We start from the raw sequence: 25,055 nt of genomic DNA, 5'->3' as shown, positions 1-25,055 counted from the left end.
ACATTGATTTTAAAATGTCAAACCAGCCCGTATTCTAAGGATAAGCCTCACTTGATTGTAGTGTATTATCCTTTTCATATATTGCTAGATTTGATTTGCCAATATTTTCTTGAGGATTTTTGTGTCTATGTTCATGAGAGATATTGGTCTACAGCTTTCTTTTCTCATATGTCTTTGCTTGGCTTTGATATCAAAATAATGCTGGCCTCATGTAATGGTTGGAAAGTGATCCCTCTACTTCTGTTTTTGGGAAGAGATTGTGTAGAATTGGTGTTACTGCTTCTTTAAATGTTTGTTAGAATTTACCAGTGATGCCATCTGGATTTGTAGTTTTCTTTGTTGGTGGGTTTCTAACTACAACTCAATTTTTAAAAAATAGATCCCTGGATTACCTATTTCTTCTTTAGTGAGCTTCAACAATTTATGTCTCTCAAGAAATTAGTCCATTTAATCTAAGTTGTCAAATGTATGGGCATGCAGTTGTTTGTCATATTTGTTTGATATAGATTTGTTGTTAGCATAAATTATATACTTTTGTATTTCTTTCAACATTTCCAAGCACACAATATTTGTCACAATAATACCTTTGGATGTTATTCTTGCTGCCTGGAACACCTTTCCCTTAAGTCTAAATTCAACTGTCACCATCTATATAAAACCTCTCCAGGTACCTTAGATAAGGCCCTGAACAAAAGTAATATATGAGGTAAACTGAATGCTTCCAAAATCATCTTTTTTTCTCTTTTGTATAATCTGATTCTAACGTTCAACCTTAAGCACACTTTCTTCCTCATATAGATATATCATGATGAGTATTAGCCTTATTAATTTATTATTGGTCACTACATTGTTTTGAAAGTGTTGCATCAACCTTTCCTACAGTTTAGTAACTGAGTTCTAATACCCATTCATTGGTGTGTTGTGTGTGTTTGGTAGGTGAACTTTTATTGTGATCTGCTTGCTGAGTTTTGAGTGTAGTCTACTGATCCAAAATATTAGTGATACATTTTCATAGAAGTTCCCATTGAGATAATCACTTTCATGGTGATGCTACCTAGATTTTCTCACAGTAGAGAGCAATCCTTGAGATCTTCAAGATCAGAAACTATGCATTTGAGCTTCTAGTGATTCAGGTACTAGCTGGCATAGAACATAATAAATGTCTGAAGAATGAAGGAGTTACATGGCAGAATATCCCAAACACTTATTTTTCTAGCACCTAAAGAACTGTACTCGGCTTTTAATAATTGAGAATTACTCCTATGAGGATATGGGAATGCCATATCCTAATCTCCTTCCAAAGATTAGGCAAATACCTGTTAAATTCATGTTTAAATAGCCTTCAATGCATTTCTTCACTACCACTGTGTCTCAAGAATATATACAAACAAAATACAGTAAGTGGGTAACTTCCACAGGAAGACTGTTTGCCACATATTTCAAATATCTTTATCTGCAATTTTTGTTGTTACAGGTCTACAGCTAGGGGAGATAACTGGTGGGAAACACAACTTGTAACTTTGAGTGTTACAGTTTACAGCTGGCCTGAATTGTTTAGTCAAAAACAGAAAGGTATTTTTTTAAGAGCTTATCTAAGAAGAGTTTGTATTGGGCTAGTCTGGGGCTTTTGCTGGCAGAATACAATCTAGCCTGGTTAAAATTGGATTGGGCTGTCTTACTGCTTTAATAGAAATCAATCCAACATGTTCCAGAAGCATGGCCCTGTTCAGATTACTCACTAGGAGCCAAAACATTGACGAGGGAAGTCGGGTTCCTTGCAAATCAAAGGAAAAAAAAATGCAAGTCAGCTTTACTAATTCTATTCCTTCTCATTATTAGATAACTCAAAATCAAGGGAGTAGAAGAAACAACAGAGAAGTGGGTAAAGGATATTGGCAGTTAACAAGAAAAAAAAATATGGCCCTTAACACATAAAAGGATGGCCAATCTCACTCACAGTAAGAGACATACAATTTAAACCACTCTGAGAGTAAAGGCAAAGGACCTAATATAGCCAAAGAAATGTGTGTTTTTTTTTTTTAAGAACAAAGTTGGTGGGTTACATTACCTGACTTCGAGTCTTACTATAAAGCTACAGTAATATAAACAGTGTGGTACTGGCTTAATGACAGCAAAATAAATAAATAAAACAGGATTGACAGCACAGAAGTAGATCAACACATATATTATTATTTGATCTGACACAGATCCCAAAGTAATCCAATAGAGAGGGGGTTATTTTAAACAAATGATGCTGAACAAAAATTATTTGACATGTGTAATAGTTTTAAACATAGAAACTAAAACTATAAAGCTTATAAAATAAAACATAGAATACCTTGGCAACTTTGGGGCAGGCAAATGTTTCTTAGACAAGACACAGAAAATTATAATCATATAAGAAAAAATTGATAAATGAAACTTCAATAAAATTAAAACTTTTATCCATCAAAATACAGTAAGGAAATGAACAGGTCAGCCAGTCAGGGCTAAAATGCTAATAAACATATATCTAGGAAAGGGCCAGTATGCAGGACATAAAAATAACACTTCCAACTTAATAATAAAGTGAGAAACAAACCATCTTTCAAAATAGACAAAATATTTGAATATGTAAGTAGCTCACAAGTACATAAAAAAGAACTCAACATCATTAGTCATCAGGGAAATGTAAATTAAAATCACAATATGATGCTACCACACACCTACCAACATTCCAAAATTTGAGAAAATGTGGAACAATGCAAATTTCTGAACCACTTTGGTGTAAATTTAAAATGGTATCACCATTTTGGAAAAAGGTCTAGTAGTTTCTAGTACAACTAAGCATCCACTTATGATCCAACAAATCTGCTCTTAGTTGTTTATTGAAGCAAAATGAAATCACATATCCATAAAAAAGAATTGTAAAAAATGTCTTTAACAGCTTCACTCATAGTAGCCAAAAACTTGACACAACCCAGGTATCCATGATACAGTCACATAATAAAATACTCAATGATTTCACTGAAAGAAAAGAACTATTGATAAACACAACAACATGGATGGATCTCCAAAACATTATGTTGAGTGAAAGAAGCCTTAGAAAGAAAGTACATACCGTATGTTTCCATTTATAAGGAGTTCCATTTATAAGGAGTTAACAGGCGAAATAACTTATGATGAAAAAATCAACAGTATAGTTGCCACTGTGGATGATGGGATAGGGACTGACTGGAAAGGGGCATAAGGAAAATTTCTAAAACAATATCTTGATAAAGATTTTGTGTTATACAAGTGTATGCATTTGTCAAAATCCAGTAAATGTACCCTTAAGATTTATGCATCTCATTTAATGTGAATTACATATCAGAAGAAAAGTAATATACAGCTATGGAATTTTAGTTATGGTATGCATGCTGAAGTATTTAGAGAGAAGTATATTATTGTTGTAATTTATTTTGATATGCATCAAAAATAGATGAATGGATGAAGACAGGGATGGATAGATATGTGACAAAGCACATACAGTAAAATGTTGACAGTAAAATATCAGTGATGGGTATATAGTAGCCCCAATAAAGTTCTGTCTACTTTGTTATATTTAAAATTTTAAAAAACAAAACGTTGGCAGGGAGATAAAAGGTTCATTGTAGAATCTGGGTGGTAGATATACAGCTGTTAACTGTACTATTATTTTTCACAGTACTTAAAACTTTTTCACAATAAAATGTTTAAAAATATACTTAGAAACCTACTTACTTCATCAGGTTAGCAAAAATCCAAGAGTTTGTCAGCATACTCACTTATCAAGGCTGTGGGGAAACACACTCATACATTGTGGGGGGAGTGTAAATGGTGCAAATTGAGAGGAATCTGACAATATCCAGAGATGCATTTACCCTTTAATTCAGAAAATCCTTTTTCATCACTTTATTTTACTATTATACCTGAACACATCTGAAATAATATGCATGAAAGATTATTCACTATGGCATTATTTGTAATAAATGATTGGCAAAAATCCAATCTAGCAACTAGCAACTGGGATGAACTATGGTATATCCATGCCATTTAACACTAGGCACCTATTTTCAAAAAGTCAAGATCTCCGTCTACTGATATGGAGTGATCTTCAGGATACAAATTTCAGTAAAAAAATAAAGTGCAAATAAAGTCAAAAGAAAATACCTTCTCCTTTAAGAACAGAGAAAATAAAACAAATTCTTGGCTGGTATTTATATAAGAAACACCAGAAGGATCCCAACACTTTGGGAGGCCGAGGCGGGCGGATCACGAGGTTAGGAGTTCGAGACCAGCCTGGCCAACATGGTGAAACCCTGTCTCTACTAAAAATACAAAAATTAGCTGGGCCTGGTGGCATGCATCTGTAATCCTAGCTACTGAGGAGGCTGAGGCAGGAGAGTTGCTTGAACCTGGGAGGTGGAGGTTGCAGTGAGCCAAGATCGCGCCATTGCACTCCAGCCTGGGAGACAGAGCAAGACTCTGTCTTGGGGTGTGGGGGGAAGAAAGGAAAATAAAAAATAGTTAAGCAGGAGGATGGAGAGGAACAAAGTGGATGAAGATGGGTTGGAAGGAAGACTTCTCAGTGTTACTTTTATAACATATATGATTTTTTTTTTTTTTTTTTTTGAGACAAAGTCTCACTCTGTCACCCAGGCTGGAGTGGCTTACTGCAACCTTCACCTCCCAAGTTCAAGTGATTCTCCTGCCTCAGCCTCCCAAGTAGCTGGGATTACAAACATGTGCCACCATGCCCGGCTAATTTTTGTATTTTTGGTAGAGACGGGGTTTCGCCATGTTGGCCAGGATGGTCTTGAACTCCAGATCTCAGGTGATCCGCCCACCTTGGCCTCCCAAAGTGCTGGGATTACAGGCGTGAGCCACCGTGCCGGGCCATGATTTTATTATCTATTCAATGAAATAAAAGACAAAAATAATCAATGAAGGATTGAAAAAAATGTGTAGCAGTAACAGAATGGCAGCATAGGGTTTCCAGTTAATTGGGCTTATCACCCATAAACTTTCCCAAAGGTGTCAATTTCTATAAAAGTTAAAAGCAAGTTGAGATGCAGTGACAGCCTCCATACCTTTTGGTCCAGGGAGCCCATCTAAGCCAGTGCGTCCTGGAGGACCTGGAGGTCCTGGGAAACCACGATCACCTTTTGGACCAAGTGTTCCTTTGAAACCTGGAAGTCCTGGTGGCCCAGGTGGCCCAGGTAATGCAAATCCTGGTTCACCCTTGAGCATACACATGACAAAACACAACAAAAACTCCCATGACTTTTCTGTCCTTATTGTTTGCCACAGAGAATTTAATGCCGAAAATACAAGACAATACTTTTCCTTCCATGGGGGGAGAGGAGAAGATAACTAAATAAAAAGTAATTGGTATGTTGGAGAAAACATATGGAAGGATGGGAAACAGGGTTTAGTAAAACAAATTAGATGATTTGGACTGGTTTCAGGATAAAAAAAAAAAAACTGAGAGAGCATGAGATTAAAGAACAGACTACCCTTGTAGGGAAATATGATTATAGGCTGAGTATTAGATAATACTAAACAATTATTTTTAATTTTACTAAGTATGATAACAACATTGTGGTTTTTGTATAAAATGTCAATTCATTTAGAGATGAGTGCTGATGCATTTATAAGTGAAATGATACTGTGTTGAGATTTGGGTAAAATATTTAAGCAAAGTAAAAAGGACTAGATAAAGCAAATGTTATAAAATCATAATAATTTTGAATCTGGGTGATGGATATGTGAAAGCTCATTGTATTATTCATTTTACTTTTATTTTCATTTGAAAATGTTCATAATAAAGAGAATCAACCAATAGAGAAGTGGTTTTCTCATGAGAACTGGTGTCACGGGTTAACTGTTTTTCCCATGAAAAATAAGTAATAATTACAAAACACAGGAGGTTTAAATCAATGACGCAGAGATAAAATATATAGGAATAGTCACGATAATTACATGCCACAGCAGCTCTTTGCTGAAGGTTGACTCAGGAAAGCTTAACATTAGATAAGAAATAATAAAAGGAATGAAAAGTAACTCAAACACAGTATTATTTATTATTAGTATTACTAAGTCAATTGCAGTGATTTGCATTATGTATCTGTAATGGAATTGGGACAGAGAACAACAGTATACAAGGTCTGGAAATGATATTCAACACCATTTCAACCAATCATCACACAGGCATGAACAGAGATGACATGGGATGATGACTCTATAGAGATGCACAGAGGGAGCGGACCATCGTACAGGCATACCTTATTTTATTGTGCATCATTTTGTTGTGCTGTGCAGACACTGCACTTTTTACAAATTGAAGGTATGTGGCAACCCTACATTGAGCAGGTCTATCAGCGCAATTTTTCCTATAGCATGTGCTCACTTTTTGTCTCTGTGTCACATTTTGGTAATTGTCACAATATTCCAAACTTTTTAATTATTATTATATCTGTTATGGTGATATGTGATCACTGATGTTACCATATAATTGTTTTGGGGTACCATAAACTGTGCCTGTATAAGATGGTGAACTTAATAAAAAAATGTTGTAAATGTCTGACTGCTCCACTGATCAGCCATTTTCCCCGCATCTCTCTCCCTCTCCACAGGTCTTTCTATTCCTTGAGACATAACAATATTGAAATTAGGCCAATTAATAACACAACAATGGCCTCTAAGTGTTCAAGTGAAAGAAAGAGTCACATGTCTCTCACTTAAAATCAAAAGCTGGAAGTAATTAAACTTAGTGAGGAAGGCATGTCAAAAGCTAAGGTAGGTTGAAGGCTAGGTCTCTTGCACTAAACAGTTAGCCAAGTTGTGAATGTGAAGGAAAAGTTCTTTAAGGAAATTAAAAGTGCTACTCCAGTGAACACACGAATGAGAAGAAAGTAAAACAGCCCTATTGCTGATATGGAGAAAGTTTGAGTGATCTGGACAGAAGATCAAACCAGCCATAACATTCCCTTAAGCAAAAACCTAATCCAGAGCAAGGCCCTAACTTCAATTATCTGAAGACTGAGAGGTGAAGAAGCTGCAGAAGAAAAGTTGGAAGCTAGCAGAAGCTGATTCGTGAGGTTTAAGGGAAGAAGCTGTCTCCACATCATAAAAGTGCAAGGTGAAACAGCAAGTGTTGACATAGAAGCTGCAGCAAGTTCTAGCTAAGATCATTGATGAAAGTGACTACACTAAACAACAGATTTTCCATGTTGATGAAACAGCCTTCTATTGGAATAAAATGCTCATAGGACTTTCATAGCTAGAGAAGATAAGTAAATTACTGGTTTCAAAGCTTCAAAGGGCAGGCTGACTCTATTTTTAGGGACTAATGCAGCTGCTGACTTTAAGTTGAAACCAACGCTTATGTACCATTCTAAAAATTCTAGGGCCTTACGAATTATGGTATATCTACTCTGCCTGTGCTCTATAAGTGGAACAATAAAGCCTGGATGACAGCAGATGTATTTAAAGCATAGTGTACTGGCTATTTTAAGCCCACTGTTGAGACCTACTCCTCAGAAGAAAAGATTCCTTTCAAAATTTTAACTGCTCATTTACAATGCACCTAGTCACCCAAGAGCTCTGATGGTGATGTACAAAGAGATTAATGTTCTTTTCATGGCTGCTAACACAATACCCATTCTGCAGCCCATGGATCAAAGAGTAATTTTAATTTTCAAGTCTTATTATTTAAGAAACACATTGTGTAATGTATAGCTGTCATAAATAGTGATTCTTCTTATGGATCTGGCAAAACAAATTGGAAACCTTCTGAAAAGGGTTTCATTCTAGATGTCATGAAGAAAATTCAGGATTCATAAGAAGAGGTCAAAACATCAATATTAACAGGAGTTTGGAAGAAGTTAATTCTAACTCTCACAGATGACTTTGAGGGTTTCAAGACTTCAATGGAGTAAGTAACTGCAAATATGGTGGAAGTAGCAAGAGAACAACAATTATAAGTAGAGACTGAAGATGTGAATGAATTGCTGCAATCTTATAATAAAAGTAGAACAGATGAGCAGTTGCTTCTTATGAGCAAAAGTGATTTCTAGAGATGGAATCTACCCTGGTGAAGATGCTGGGAACAGTGTTGAAATGACACTAAAGGACTTAGAATATTATATAAACTTAGTTGATAAAGCAGCAGCAGGGTCTGAGAAGACTCACTCCAATTTTGAAAGAGGTTCTACTGTGGGTAAAATACCATCAAACAGCACCACATGCTGCAGAGAAATCTTTTCTGAAAGGAATAGTCAATTGATGTGGCAAACTTCATTGTTGTCTTATTTAAAAAAATGGCCACAGCCACCCAACCTTCAGCAACCATCACCCTGATCAGTGGGCAGCCATCAATATTAAGTCAAAACCCTCCCCCAGCATAAAGATTATAACTTGCTGCAAGCTTAGATGATTGCTAAAATTTTTTAGCAATAAAGTATTTTTAATTAAGGTATGCATACGGTTTTTTTAGACCTAATGCTATCGCACACTTTAAAGACTACAGTATAGTGTAAACATAACCTTTATATGTACTGGGAAACAAAAAAAATTGTGTGATTCACTTTATTTTGATATTCACTTTATTGTGGTGGTCTGGAACTAAACCTGCAATATCTCCAAGGTATGCCTGTATTCTCTAATCAAAGAACTGGGCACTCAAAAGTAGGTACAGAAATTAGGTTTTGTTTTTTTTTTTTTTTTTTGCTCCAAATGTGACCTTGGACTATTAAAGATGATTTGGGGTTAAATATTTTTTTAATGGAAATATAATAAGTTATCTATATATTTATAGTAAAGACTTGGGGCTTGGGATGATATCTGAGTCAAAATAGAGAGCTAGAAATAAGGAAGGTGGGAAAGATAAGAAAATGAGAAGGAATAAAGAAAAATGTCCCAGACCTTTGGTCCTGGAAAGCCGGGTGGCCCAGGAGGGCCTTCTAGACCAATTCTTCCAGGTGTCCCAGGTGCTCCTGGAGGTCCTGGAATTCCAGGAAAGCCTGTAAAATGATACGTCATTTTTTAGCCACCAAAGGAAAGGCACTTTAAGAAAGATATTCAAATTCCCAAACCCACATTCTACTCATGCTTAGTGACAACAGTAAGATGTCAAAAGCACAATGACATTCTACTACTTAGGATTAAGCCTTACAATCCTCTCAATCATCTTACATTCCTTTTATTTTCACATAGAGCTAATGTATGTGAAACATATGCTTTTCTGAAGAAAATGAGGGCCATTATATAATAAGATAGAACTAAATTGTAAGGAATGAATCCCACACAAAAATGCCCAAGAACTTTTCTTCTGCTTATATCTGGATGTAGTATGACAAAGGGCCTACCATATAATTTTGGAAATGAACTAAAAATAACTGCAGATATTATAGATACATACACACATAAAATCAAACCTGATACTTTTGAAAGCATTTTGTATAAATGAGTAAAGATATATTTAAGAACTGTCCTCAGACCACTGTGTGCTCTTGCCATTTGTGAGAATAAATTCTGTGAGGAATAAAGCAGAACTGAAGCATAAGCTCTAAAAATTTCAATAAATCAAGAAAATATTATTTAGCATAAAACATTACTTGGCTACACATCTGCAATAAGTCTGTTTTCTGTTTAAAAAATCCTTTAACTCAATAAATATCAAGTGCACACTATGTGTTAGGAACTGTTCTAAACCCTGAAAATACTATGGTGAACACAAAACACAATAATTCCTGTGATTTTTAAGCTTATATATCACTTTTGCATATCTAAAATGTAGATATTTTCTTGTCTGGACTGTTTTAGATAAAGATAATGAACTTACAGTGAAAATACACTGTGATTTTTTATTTACATTCTTTATAGCACAGAGAAAAAAGGTGCAATTAATATATTTTATTTGTTGAATGAATTTTATGAGAGAATAACATCATGCTAAACTTCTAACCTACTCTGCCTGCTACCCATTCCAACATACCTTTGGGACCAGGTGGTCCAGGAAGCCCAATTCCAGGGATACCTGGTTCTCCTTTGCTACCAGGTATCCCTGGCAAGCCTGGTTGCCCTGGGAGTCCAGGGTCACCTATGGAGAAACAGCAGTTATTGAAAGGAAAACGTTCAAAGAAAGAAGCCATCAGGGCCAGGTGCAGTGGCTCACTCCTGTAATCCCAGCACTTTGGGAGGCTGAGGCAATGGGTCACCTGAGGTCAGGAGTTCGAGACCAGCCTGGCCAACGTGGAGAAACTCTGTCTCTACTAAAAATACAAAAATTAACTGGGCGTGGTGGTGGGCGCCTGTAATCCCAGCTACTTGGGAGGCTGAGGCAGGGAGAACTGCTTGAACCCAGAAGTAGGAGGTTGCTGCAGCAAGCCAACATCACGCCACTGTACTCCAGCATGGGTGACAGAGCGAAACTCTGTCAAAAAAAAAAAAAAAAAGCCATCGGTGTTGAAGTTACTTTGAAATAAATTCCTCACATACCTGGAAGACCTACGTCACCATCTCTGCCTGGGTTACCAGGCAAGCCAGGCTTCCCCGGCTGGGTTATAGTCTGACCTGGATCCCCTTTAGGACCTGAAAGCAAGAGTAAATCAATGGTAAATGAGAAGTATTTACTCAACTAAAGGTCTCTTTTTAATTAAAAACAAAAAAGAAAATTATCAGCAATCTTTTGAAAATGTAAACTAACAAAAATTCACAAGAAAAACAATCTTCCACTATATATTCAAGAAATATATAAAACAGAAGGATAGAATTTCAAAAAGAAAAAGGATATGACAGCCTTAAGGACTTCCATGATTCAAGATGTATAATGGTTAATTTTAGGTTTCAACATGACTAGATTAAGAGATACTGAGATAGCTGGTAAAGCATTATTTCTAGATATGTCTGTGAGGCTGTTTCCGAAAGAAACTGACATTTGAATCAGTGAAACGAATAAGGATGATCCACCCTCACCCAATGTGTGTGGGTACCATCCAATCAGCTGAGGGACCGGATACAACAAAAAGGCAGAAAAAAAGGTGAATTCTCTGCTCTCTCTCTTTTGAAACTGGTACACCCATCCTCTCCTACCCTTGGACATCACAACTCCAGGTTCTCTGGCTTTCAGACTCTGGGACTTGCACTAAGCAGCCACTCAGGTTCTCAGGCATTCAGACTAGGACTGAGCCAAGCTACTGGCTTCCCTAGTTCTTCAACTTACAGGTGGCCTACTGTGGGACTTCTCAGCCTCCATAATCATGTAAGTCAATTCCCATAATAAATCACCTCTCATCTATCTATCTATCTATCTATCTATCTATCTATCTATCTATCTAATCTACCTATCTGTCCATCCTTTTTATTGGTTCTGTTTCTCTGGAAACCCCTAAAACAGGGTGTTACCTATATAAGTATTTTTAAAATGTAGGCCAAAAGAGCGTTAAAAATCAAACTGTAGTAAACAATGAAAATATTTTTTTGGCTAATAGGTACATTTAGGTTTTACATGTGCAAAGTTCAAGTATATCTACTTCTTATTAATGGAAACATGAACTTGAAATTGGCTCAAGAAAAAAAAAGATTTCCTAAACATGACACAAAAAGCACTAACCATGAGAGAAAAGACTGATAATTTTGATGATGTGAAAGTTGTTTTCTGCTCATTGAAGACACCAAACAAAGAGTAAAAATGGCAAGCCACAGTAGGTAAAGATTTCTTTTCACAAAATACATAGGTAACTAAGAACTAATGCACAGAATATATAAAGAACTCCTCTAAATCAATAATAAAAGAAATAATCCAATATAAAATTGGTCAAAGTACTTGATTAGGCATTTCACAAAAGCAAATTCAAATGACCAATAAACACATGAAAAGGTGCTAAACTTTAATCAGAGAAATGCAAAATATCACACTCAACAGATTGGCAAAAGTGTAAAAGTCCGACAATACAAATTATTTCCAAGGATGTAAATCAACATAAAATATTCAACACTGCTTGTGGTAGTAAAAATTGGTACAATTGGTCGGGATATAGTTTGTAATTATCCAGTCAAGTGGAAGATGCACTTATCCTATGCTTTGAAAATGCTAATCTTAAATACATACCCTAGCCCAGGTATTGGTAAGCCTTTTGTGTAAAGGACCAGAGTAAATACTTTAGGCTTTGTGGACCATCCAGTCTCTGTAGCAACTACTCAACTCTTCAGTTGTAGTGCAAAAACAACCACAGACAAAAGTGAATGGTTGTGGAAGTGTTCACATAAAACTTTTATTTATAACAGGTGGTAGGCTGGATGTGGTCCATGGACTGTAGTTCTGTAGTGTGCCAACTCTTGCCCTAGAGAAGTGTGAGCACATGAACACAAGGAGATATAGGGATCTATCTATCTACCTAGCTATCTATCTATATGACTGTATACAGAAGCATTATTCATAATAGACCTGAACTGTAAATAACCCAATTAACCATTAACCATAGAATGGATCAATCAATTGTAACACACACACACACACACACATAAACATACATACAATGAAATACTATATAGCAATAAAAATGAATACACTATAGCCACACGAAAAGTTAATATAAAAAACACCCTATGATTCCTTTAACATGAAGTTCAAAAAGAAACAAAATTAAAATACTCTGTTTAAAAATGCATACAGAGGTCATAAAACAGAGGGGTAATGGAAGAAAACTATGTAAAAGTCAAGACAGTAGAGAGGAGGAAGGGGATTGTAATTAGGAAATGACAGGGAGAAAAGGTTAGGGGTTTCTAGGATGCTGGTAACATTCTATTTTTTGATGTGTGTGGTAGCTACCTGTGTGCTTCTGTTATAACTATTTATTAAACTTTGCATTATGTATCATGTACTTAAAAAGAGCAAAATTTACAGTAACAATGAAACAGTTAGAAAAGATTTAAAAAGAAACCCCCTTATAAAAAACATTGTGATCCCTTGCTAAGATGCTCTGAAGAGTTCAAATATAAACGGCCAGGGAAACACACCTCTCGGGAAAGGAAGCCATGAGTAGCCAAAACATAATAAATTTCTGTTTTTAAGCACCAAGTTTAAAACAAAACACAGTAAACTTACCTGGTATTCCTGGCTGGCCTGGATTTCCTGCCACACCTTGTATGCCTTTTTCACCTACTGGGCCTGGAGGGCCGAAACCAGGGGGACCCATAGGCCCTATATTCCCTGGGAGGCCTGGTAAACCTGGGTTCCCAGGGGGACCTCTTTCACCCTTAAAAGTAATTCCACCCTAAAAAGGGAAAAGTTTAATACAGAAACATATAGATACAATAACTATCTGTAGGTTGGTACTGAATACAACTGGGGAAAGGATATAGCCATAAATAGTTCTTCTTAAAAGCTATATAAGTGAGTGGTATTATGAGATGGTATGTGTGATCATTCCACTTACTCATTCCTCCAACAAATATTTTTGGGCTCCTACTATGTGTCAAGGGCTGGTGATACAACAGAAAACAAAAATACACAAAAATCTCTGACTTTATGCAGCTTACATTTTAGTGTAAGTCAGAAAGATTATAGTCTAGATAACATTATAAAATATCACTTCCTACCTAAATATCCTGGGCTGGTGTTATGTACAAAATAAGATTGTTCATTTATGTTAAATCTTTCAGTTCTGTGGCACATTGAACATGGCTATCTACTTGTACTATTCTCTAAGCTTACTATATATATAGAAACAAGTTAAACTGCTGGTTATGAGGTTTATTTATTTATTTATTTAATTTACTGTGATGGAGTTTTGCTCTTGTTGCCCAGGGTGGAGTGCAGTGGTGCAATCTCGGCTCACTGCAACCTCCGCCTCCCGGGTTCAAGTGATTCTCCTGCCTCAGCCTCCCGAGTAGCTGGGATTACAGGCGCCCACCACCATGCCCGGCTAATTTTTGTGTTTTTAGTAGAGACAGGGTTTCACCATGTTGGCCAGGCTGGTCTCGAACTCCTGACCTCAGGTGATCCGCCCACCTCGGCCTCGCAAAGTGCTGGGATTACAGGTGTGAGCCACCATGCCCAGTCATGAGGTTTAAGTAAACCCAAGGAAAGATATGTGGGGGTTAAGAGATGGGGAACCTTATACTGTCTCATAAACATCTTAACCTCCTGCCCACCTATTCATAGAAAATACTATTCAATATTAATGGGTTAAGAAAAATAAGTTTACAAAACAAGTGAAAGAAAAGAGTAGTGCAGAAACCCTACGTAGTCAGTAACAATGTGCCATTACTGTATGGTCACATTGTTTTAAGCATTGATTGGGTGTTTATCTCAGCATCAGTCCCATCCTTTGAATTAACTTAGAAAACATTTCTAAGTGAAAATTTAACATCACAAAACCAAAAATATCAAACCAACTCACAGGCTCTCCTTTCGGGCCAGGAAGCCCTGGCAATCCATCCTGTCCAGGAGTGCCAGGTAAACCAGGAAGCCCTGGAGCTCCAGGGGAACCCAACTCTCCTTTGTCACCCTTCATTCCTGGAAAAGTGAGGATATCACCAGGTTCACCTTTAGATCCAGGAAAGCCTGGAGCACCTGGAGCTCCTGGAATGCCCTGAAATGAGTAAGGAAAAAAAGAAAAAGAGTGGAAAAAGAAGAAAGAGAAAAAGAAAATCAGTTTCTTTTTTTTTTAACATTTTCTTCTCTCCAGTTTACCCCTTCAACCCATCCAATAACATTTAACGTACAAAGGGCTGAATCAAGTGAGGCATGTGAGTCAGGAAGAGTCAAGGAATCAAACAAAGTACAACTTAATGGAAAAATTAAATTGTATATGTGTGTATATATATGAATAATTGAAAATCAATGTGTAAAATGCCTTCCTTCTACTTCTTTTTGTTTTATAATATACTCAAAACTTACTGGTAATCCTTTGGGACCAGTTGCACCAGCTTGTCCTTTTTCCCCTTTCTGTCCAGGGAAACCAAGAGATCCTAACACACACACACACAAACAAACACACACACACACAATAACGTAAGCTTTGAGCTTGAACTCCTGACAAAGCTCATACAGAAATCATCAAGTCAGAAAGTCAAGTTTTTAAAATAAGAACCCCATTCAATCCCATTTAAGTCACATTTGTATTTTCCTTTTATGTTCACAAAATGAGATAATCATCCTTTTTAAAAAATAAATTTAACATTTCATGTTACATACAATATTGTATCCTAAGAAACTTTCAACTCCAAAGCAGACTTTCTCAGACCTTGCAACTGCCAAATACTATGCACAACGTTTCCTGGGTTCCTATGCTGTTCCCATTGCCAAAGGGAGAAAAAAGATAATGAAAAGGTTTGAATATCTTTGTTCTGACTTATGCAGTTTTCCTAGATCCTTACCAGTCCTTTCTTTGGTTTGTCATTCCCTGAAATTTGGTTTATGAGAAACATTTGCAGCCCAAAGACTAGAGGAAACATTACTAAAGCAGTGGTTCTCCAAATGGATCCCTGGATGAGTGGCATCATCACCACCTGGCTACTAATTAGAAATGCTAATTCTTGAGCCTTCATCCAGGTCTACTGAATCAGAAACTTTGAGAGTGAGGCTCAGCATTCTGGGCTTAAATAAGCCCTCCAGGTGATGCGCTCTCAAGTTTGAGAACCATGAGACTAGAGGTACAAGGCTAGATTATTAATGTCCAATAATGTCTACAAGATTTGTTGAAAGTATTCCCAAGCTCCAAATGAATTGGTGTCCTTAGTAGACTCACTAGACAGAAAGGTAAGAGATCTGGTGTCTATTCTCAGCCCTGACTCAAACATAAAGTGTAATTTCAAGAGAATACTGGGATACCTAAGGGGCAGTTAAATGAAACAGTTGAGGGTCTGACAGATATCACATATAGTTTTGACTGGAAAGGGGGATAGATGTGTTATATATATAGAGAGAGGAATACTGGCAGTTGATTGCCAAACTCCAATAGAACCCCTATTCCTGAACAACAACATGTGATACATCCCCAGTGACTGGAATCTCTGCCACTGGAAACTACACTCAGGGGCTAGGCATTATGAACTTTTCTCCCAGTATTCTGGAAGAAAGAAGTCTGACTCTGTATAAGTGATTTTCTTCTCCATATGGAAAATGGGGAAGATATATTTCCTGAAATTATATTGTCAAAATGCTTTAATAGAATATGTTGGTAGCTTCAGGTATTAGAAACAAGAGCATAATTAATTTGATAACAAATGGAGGCATTTCATACTTAATTCTTTATAGATATGAGTGACTAGTTATAAAATGAGAAACTGGTAACATTCTAAAAGTATAAGCTCAACAAAATCTAGCCAAAAAATATTTAGAAGGTTACCCTGAGGCATAATTTACCTGGAGGACCTGGGAGACCTGGCAAACCAGGTTGACCTGGAGGCCCTGAAATACCAGTTCCAATGCAGTTGAAGCAAGTGTCACCTTTGTCACCTAGTGAAATCATAATAACAAATAAATTTTACTGAAAGGGGTACATATACCTTCTATAGATAGGTTCTAAAAATGTTAGCACTAAGGGACAGCATTTCCACTTAATGGTGTGATTGGAGAAGCCTATATCCTGAATCAATTTATGACAAATAAATTACTGAGTGCTTACTGTGTGCCAAGAACTGTTCCAGATGCTTGTGTTACATTGGTGAGCAAAAGAAAAGTCATGGATAAAAATTCATGTCTACATGCCTCACACTCTACCAGGGGAAAGGGATAATAATCAATAAAGGAAATGAATTATCAAAATGTATATATGAAATATTTTAATAGAATATTAAGTATAGGCAGAGTGCAGTAGCTCATGCCTGTAATCCCAGCACTTTGGGAGCCCGAGGCAGGCAGATAGCTTGAGATAAGGAGTTCAAGACCAGCCTGGCCAACATGGCGAAACCCCATCTCTACAGAAAAAATAAAAACATTAGCCAGGCATGGTGGTGCATGCCTGTACTCGCCAGCTACCCAGGAGGCTAAAGTGGGAGGATTGCTTGAGCCTTAGGAGATTGAGGCTGCAGTGAGCTGTGATTGCACCACTGCACTCCAGATTGGGCAACAGAGCAAGACCCTGTCTAAAAAAATTAAATATACATTAAATATTTAATATGCTTTAAAAGATATTATTTTTATAGGAAAAAAATAGAACTACATAAGTGGTATTGAGTATGCCAGGGAAGGGTGGGGGGTTGAAATTTTAAATAGGGTAGTCAGGATAGACTTGATTGAGAAGTTGTTATATGATAAAACTTAAAGGACATGACATGTGCATAAGAGTGTAGAACATCCCAAGCAGAAAGAATAGCCATGTTTGGTATATACAAGGAACAGCAAGCAGACCAGATTGCTAGAGCAGAATGAGGGAGGGGAACAAGGTCAGAAAGTTGACAGTTTATAACGAATGGCATATAGGCATATAAGAAATATAAAGGCTGTGGTTTTTACTGTGAGTGAAATGAGAATCTAGTAGAAAATTTTAAAAAGAAAAGCAACATGTTATAACTTAAGTTTTTAAGGGATGACTCTAGCTGCTATGTTAATAGCCTCTAAAGGCAATGATGGAAACAGGGTAACCACTTAAGTGGCTACTGTTGCAATGATCTAGGAGAGAGATGGTGGTAGCTCATTCCAGAGTGACTGCAATGAAAATGATCAGAACCGGTTAGATTATAGACATATCTGAAAGTAGAGCCAATGGGATGTTCTCATGGATCATATATGAAATACAAAAGAAGAGGGGAATCAAGGATGACTCCAAGGTTTTCAGCATGAGCAACTAGAAGGCTAAAGTGGCCTGCTTTTTAAGTAAGAAGCTGAAGATGTGAGTGCAGCAACTATGGGGAGGAGGTGGCAGAAATCAAGACTTCAATTTGATCAGGATGTCAAGTTCAAAATGTTGACTAGGCAAATGGATACACAAATCTAGAGGAAAAGAGTTATATCTGGATAGGAGGCATAAATTTGGAAGTCATGGGCAATTAGGTGGTATTAACAGTCACAAGACTGAATAAATGAGTTTATATAGAAAAGAAGAACAAGGACTCAACCTTGGAGCATTTTAAACTTAAAAGTTGGATAGATAATTCTAAGATGCACACAAAATAATGCAAAGAACCTAGAATATCCAAGACTTACAATAAAGCCACAGTAATTAAGATAGTATCGTATTGGTGCAAAGAGAGACTAATGAAACAACAGAACAGAATATAGCAGTCAGAAACAGACCTACACACATATGGTCATGTGATCTACAAAAAGTGCTAATGCAATTCATTGGGGTAATTGATGATCTTTTGTTCTATAGTACTGAGTCAACTGGACATCCATATGGGAAAAATGAACTTTGATCCCTACTCCAAACTATACACAAAAATTAATTGAAGAAAGATCAAAACGTGAAAGGTAAAACAATAAAGTGTCTAGAAGAAAACACAGAGGAATATCATCAGGCCTCTGAGATAAGCAAAGATTTCTAAAACAGTGCATAAAAAGTACTAACGATAAAATAGGAAATTAATTAATTTGATTTCATTTAATTAGTAACTTTTGTTAAACAAAAGTTAACAAAACAGAAGATAGTTTTAATACATATATCCAATAATCAAATTAAAGATAAAGACAGGCACTTTACAAAAGAGAATATAAAAACTGTAAGAAAATAGTTCATAATCAAGTCATTAGGCAAATGCAAATGAAAATCACTTTGGAACATGGTTTGGTAATATCTATGAAACAAAACCTACACCTAACCTATAACCCAGCAATTCAATTTCCAGATATATCCCCAATAAAAATTAGTGTTTATGTCCTACAAAAAAAATACACATACAAGAATATTTATGACAGCTTTATTCACAATAGCTCCAGACCAAATGTCCATCAACATTAGAATATTGAGGTAATGTGCAGTGGAAAACAAAGAATGGTGGAAAAATACTGCAACAAACAAGAACATAGATATATCTCACATATATTTAGCTAAAGAAACCAAGCACAAAAGAGCTCATACAGTATAATTCCATGTACACAAAGTTCAAGATTAGGCAAATTAATATATGCCAGAGGATAAAATAGTGATTACCTTTGGGGGATACTGAGTAGGGAGCACAAGAGTCTTCCAGGGTCCTGAAAATGTTCTATATTTTGGTTTAGATGGTAATTACATGGATACACAAACACACACACACACACACACACATATATGTACACCACAGAGGAATGAAAAAAAAAAACAGGAAATGTACTGAAAGCTAAGGGATGCAAATGTTTAAAGAAGGCAAAAAGCAAGCAAAAAAAGGACAGACCTGACATTTGGATTAGTAGGATATAGACTGCTGGTGACTGACCAGCATTTGTGGAGTGGTAGGCAGTGGGGAGTTGGGGGAAGAGGGGATGAAATCCTGATTGGAGTATGTTTAAGAGAAAACAAGAGGAGAGTATCTAGAGGTAATGAGGAGAAAATTCTTAGGAAGTTTTGTTGCAAATGAGAATAGAAAAATAGAGAAACAGGTGGCAGGGAATGTAGGATTACATTTTTTTAGATAGGTGAAAAAAGCATATTTGTATGCTCCTTGGAATGACTGAATAGAGAGGGAAAAATTGGTGATGTGGGAGAGGCAAAAATTGCTGGAAAAAAAGTCCTTGGGGAAATAAGAGGAAATGGAATCTATTGTATAAATAGAAGAACTGGCTTTAGATAGGAGCAGTAACAGTAATATGCAAGAAGGGAGACTATATGGGCACAGGTGCAAGTAAGTAAGTAAATATGGTGGTAGCAATCAGTGAAAGTTCTCTTGTTATTGCTTTAATTGGTCAGTGAAGTAGGAAGCAAGGTAAGAATAGGGGAGGAACTGTTAAAACTTGAAAAGAGAAGAGAAAGTGTAGGCTCAGAAAACATGAAAATTTGGATTATGCTTTTGTTCCAAGTGAGTGCAATGAAGTGAGAGAAGGACAAAGGAATCATGGATTTATGAATGGAATTGATTACAGTGATTGATAATGGAATTTAAGCAAGGTTAAGAGGGAAGAAAGGACATCAAAAAGTTAAGCATTAGCCAAAGTTGCTAGGTCTCAGTGGGGTTGGAGTATTGCTGGAGTCAGGTTACTAGAGGTAGTAAGCTAGAAAGAAGAAAGCGATCCAAAAAATGGGATGCATGAAACCAAGGTCATGTAAGTATAACACTATTGGTAATGAGATGGTCTTGGGGTATGACCATGGGAGTCAGTGGCTAAGGTGTGATGGAGGATACAGGGGATTTTGCTGATGATTTGAAAGAATGAAGAAAATGAAGGAATGAATATGTTTGGAGATCAAACCTTTCACTCCTTGTTCTCCTTGGAGTCCTTTATCACCTGGAGATCCTGGGGGGCCTGGAGGGCCTGGTTCACATATCTCATCACCTGAGTAAGATAAAGAAAGGATAGCAAGCTAATTGTGAAATATCCAGAAGATTAAACAAAAGAAAGCCTGACAAGCCAGAAAAAGACCTATTCTCTGAAGAAATAAAAGTACCTATAAGCAAAAGGAAAATATAACATTGCTGATAAATACTATATAAAGAGCAAATGTAAACATCCAAGAACTACCAAAACCCAAAAAGCAGAAGCAGTGGTAGAATTTCTTAGATATCAGAAACGCAACAAATGAGGCCAACCTTTAGCTAGAGTTACTTATAAACAAAATAAACAAAAACAAAAATAGAACTTAATAGGAGAAAAATATAGCTTACTAGGAGGGATGTGAGGGCCAGCAGGGCCAGGAGGCCCTGGAAGCCCAGGAGCCCCAGGCTGTCCATCAAGTCCAGGAGGTCCAGGAATGGAAATTCCAGGTGGTCCTTCATCACCTTTCTGACCCCTTTCTCCAGGAAATCCAGGAGGGCCAGGAGGACCCATAACTGCAGCCCCTAAGATTCAAAAAAGTGATCAAAATTATTTCATCTTAGAGATGTTACTTTAGTTCTCATTGAGACATTAGATAATGATAAGATCTTCCTTTAACATATAATTCTGGTTATGTTATTTTTTTTCTATGAGACTCAAAAGTCTGAAAAAAAGGTTGAAAAGTTTCAAAGAATGTAAGTAACAGTTTGAGGGTAGGAAATAATAATTTAAAGTAGGTTTACTACTTTTGGAAATTACTAGTAACCCCATCCTTTGACAATCTGTTCTTATAATCTCAAAAATACCGGAAAGTCATTAGCAAGATAAAAAGGTATTTCAAAGTTACCATATAAACATGGCTCTGTTTCTGGACATTCTTCTGTTACACTGGTGATTCGTGCACCATTAACACACTTTTTAGTTACTATGACTTTATAATGTTTTCAAAACTGCTAAGGGAAATACGCTCGTCTTTGTTCATTTTTAAAACCATCTACAAATTTACTTTTCTAAATAAATTTTTCAGTTTCATTTTCAAAAACTGGTTGGGATTCTGAATGGGATTAATTTGAATTTAAAGATTATTTTTTGGTAGAATCAACTGTTTATTATATTGGTTTTTCACATCAAGTAATAATTAAATTTATTTCTCTAGTAATTTTATATTATTTAATAATAATTTACAAAATTCTGCAAAGAAGTCTTACACATGTATTGTTGGGGTTATTCATGGGTTTGTTTTATAACTACTGTGAATTTTAATACTATTACTATTGTGAAGTGTATTTTTTTCTCTTGTATGTTTGCTGGTGAAGAGGAAGGCAAATTAAGTATGCTACTCAGATGTGGCCATCTTGCACACATATTCTCTTTAAGTTCTGGGAATTTGTCAATGGATTTTTTAAAGCTTTCTGGTAGATAATCAGATGGTCTCTGAATAACTGAAATTATTTCTTGCCCAAATCTGTTATTTTATGACTTTTTAATAATAGCCATTCTAACGTGTTAGTATCTCATTGTGGTTTTACTTTGCATTTATTTGCTGATTAGTGATGTTAAGCATTTTTTCATGTTTGTTGGCCACATATATGTCTTATTTTAAGAAGTGTTCTGTTCATGTCTTTTGCCCAGTTTTTAATGGGGTTATTTTTTTCTCTTATTGATTTGTCTAAGTTCCTTATATTAATAGATTCTGGATATCAGTCCTTTGCCAGATGCACAGTTTACAATTATTTTCACCCATTCTGTAGGCTATTTACTCCACTGATTGTTTCTTTTGCTGTGCAGAAGCTCTTTAGTTTAATTAAGTCCCAATTGTCTATTGTTGTTTTGGTTACATTTACTTTTGAAGTCTTAGTCATAAATCTTTACCTAGGTCAATGTCCAGAAAAGTTTTTCCTGCATTTTCTTCTAGAATTTTTATAGTTTCAAGTTTTGAATTTAATTATATTTCATACTATATTAGAATTGCTAAACCAGCTTTTTTATGTATAGCATTTGCCCAATATATACTGCATTATTTTCAGATTGTATCTGTCACTTTGCTTTAGATATGTCTACTGTGCACTATATATAGGTATTTTTAATTTCAATTTTATTTTAGTCACTGTCTTTTAATCAGTGTTTAGTTCTTTCAAATTTGTTGGAGTTACTGACTTATTTTTAATTTCTTCTTGTCACCTTATATTTTATTTTCTATTTACCCAGATTTGTCTTTATTTTGCCCCCATCTTAACTTATACTATATATGAGACTTTTAGTCATTTTCTTTCTTCAATTGGTGTGTATGTTATACATTTTATTTCTATTCTTCTCTAGTGGCTACTATTAACATTTTAACCTATGTACTTAAACATGTATACATTTCTAAAAATTTATACAGTTAACAAGATTTATATTATCTTTCCCTAACAAGACAAAAACTCTTATCCTTATTCTCTCTGCATCTACACATCACATGTTAATAATGTTTACAATTATAGCTCCAAGTTGTTACTTAAAACACCTTTTTAAAAAATGACCAGTACTGATTTAAACTTAATATGCTTTACTAATATATTTTCTAAGCTTTGGTTCTTGCATCCTACCGCTATTCTCATTTTATCCAGAATTCCCTTTTTTCTTTTTGGAGTAAAACCTCCAGTAACTATTTCAGAGACAGTCTGAAGGTGTTAAACTTCCTATGTATCTCATCTTCACATTAGGATGATGGTTTAGTGTAATACAGAATCCCTAATTCATAGTAATTTGTCCTTATCACTTTGAAAATGTGCTCCATTATCATCCTCTGACTCACTGCTTTGTAGGTGATCGGCCTTTTGTTCTCAAATAGTTTTTAAGAGCTTCTTTTTATCCCTGAATTCTGAAATGTCCCTACAATGTGTCTAGTTATGGACCTTTGCATTACTATTATTTTACTATTGCTTAGTGCTTCATGAGCTTTTTCATAGTGATGCATGTGTTTTTTAATAGATGGAAGTTCTCAGCCATTATTTTTTTCAAATGCTGCCTCTTGTCCCATTCTCTCCTCCTTGACCTCCCTCATGAGATAATTTTGGAGCTTCTAGGTTTATCTTTTATACCTCTTAAATTTTCATTCATACTTCCCAACTCCTTATCTCTTTTACTGCATCCTGAGATAATTCTTTATTTCAATTTTCCAGATACAGTCTGTATTTAATTCACTATCTTGAGATTAGGAATCTGAAGTTCACATTTAGGAATCTGAAGTTTGCATTTAGAGCATAATGGAACCTATATTTATTTTCTTTCTCTTGGGAAAGATCACTGAATATCACTCATCTCATCATTTTAGTATTTCATTAGCCACGTATTTTTGAAGGAAAAGGAATAATAATTTATTGAATATGTATGTGTGCCAGGCACTGTACCACATGCATCTAGAAATCTTACGGAAATCACTATTATTACCCTATTTCAGAGAACATTCAAATAAACATTCTAGATAAGGGAAGTACTCAATTTGTGGCCAAATTAGAAATGTTCCACTATACTGTGTGTTTTCAAAGGGAATAATATAAAACTCAGTATTGAGCTCTAAGATTTTATTGTATAACAAAATCACCATGGGGATTTCTAGTTAGGTATTTCTGAAATTTTAGGTGGATAACACTGCTTGCCATTTTTATACAGGAAATCTTGCAAAACTAGGCATTACTTGGGGAGAATATCCTTCCCTATTAGCATGAAAAGTGTGATGATTTGCCTACTAAATTAAGAATTGTTTGGTGTAATTTATTAATAATAAAATATACCCCAGTTAATATGGCTATCATCAAAAAGACAAAAAATAACAGATGCTGCAAGGATGCAGAGAAGAGGGAACTCTCACACACTGTTGGTGGGAATGTAAATTAATGCAACCATTATGAAAAAAAGTATGGAGGTTCTTCAAAAAACTAAAAATAGAACTACCATATGTTCCAACAATCTCACGTCTGGGTATATATTCAAAAGAAAATAAATTAGTAATTCAAAGAGATATCTGCACTTCCATGTTTATTGTAGCACTATTCGCAATAGCCAAGATATGAAATCAACCTGAATGTTCATCAGTGGATGAACAGATAAAGGAAATGTGGTATAAATACACAATGGAATATTATTTGGCCATAAAAGAACGGAGTTCTATCATTTGCAGCAACATGGATGAGCCTGAAGGACATTACGTTAAGTGAAATAAACCAGGCACAGAAAGGCAAATACAAATGCATGTTCTCATTCTTACGTAGGAGGTTTAAAAAAAAAGTTGATCTCGTGGAGGTGGAGAGTAGAATGATGGTTACCAGGGGCTGGGAAGGGTCGGGGGAAATGAAGAAAGGTTGGTTAATGGGTACAAACATACAGTTAGATAGAAGCAATAAGTTTCAGTGTTTGGTAGCACAGTAGATTCACAGCAGTTAACAACAACTTACTGTATATTTCAAAACAGCTAGAAGAGAAGATTTTGAATGTTCCCAACATAAAGAAAAGATAAATACTTGAGGTAATGGATATTCTAGTTACCTTGATTTAATCATTATACATTGTACTCATGTATTAAAATATCACATGTATCCCATAAATATGTGCAATTATGTATCAATAAAAAATAAAATGTAGAAATAGGAATCTTAGGATTAAAGGACACTATTCA

The 25,055-nt window shown here is 35.7% G+C and overlaps 1 protein-coding gene across 1 annotated transcript in view; it reads right to left on the bottom strand.

Annotated features, from left to right (window-relative positions):
• Positions 1-25,055, bottom strand: part of COL4A5 (collagen type IV alpha 5 chain) — a 258,069-nt gene that overhangs the window by 85,535 nt on the left and 147,479 nt on the right. The window contains exons 20-29 of the mRNA XM_034949958.2: positions 20,749-20,922; positions 20,336-20,419; positions 16,373-16,465; positions 14,906-14,976; positions 14,406-14,597; positions 13,109-13,277; positions 10,501-10,593; positions 9,998-10,102; positions 8,926-9,023; positions 5,091-5,241 (exon numbers count right to left, since the gene is read on the bottom strand). Coding sequence (XP_034805849.1) covers positions 5,091-5,241; positions 8,926-9,023; positions 9,998-10,102; positions 10,501-10,593; positions 13,109-13,277; positions 14,406-14,597; positions 14,906-14,976; positions 16,373-16,465; positions 20,336-20,419; positions 20,749-20,922 — 1,230 coding nt within the window. The remainder of the gene's footprint in view (positions 1-5,090; positions 5,242-8,925; positions 9,024-9,997; positions 10,103-10,500; positions 10,594-13,108; positions 13,278-14,405; positions 14,598-14,905; positions 14,977-16,372; positions 16,466-20,335; positions 20,420-20,748; positions 20,923-25,055) is intronic.

This window comes from Pan paniscus, chromosome X (genome assembly GCF_029289425.2).
Source record: "Pan paniscus chromosome X, NHGRI_mPanPan1-v2.0_pri, whole genome shotgun sequence".
NCBI classification, from domain to species: domain Eukaryota; kingdom Metazoa; phylum Chordata; class Mammalia; order Primates; family Hominidae; genus Pan; species Pan paniscus.
This window is presented reverse-complemented; position numbering and strand designations above follow the sequence as displayed.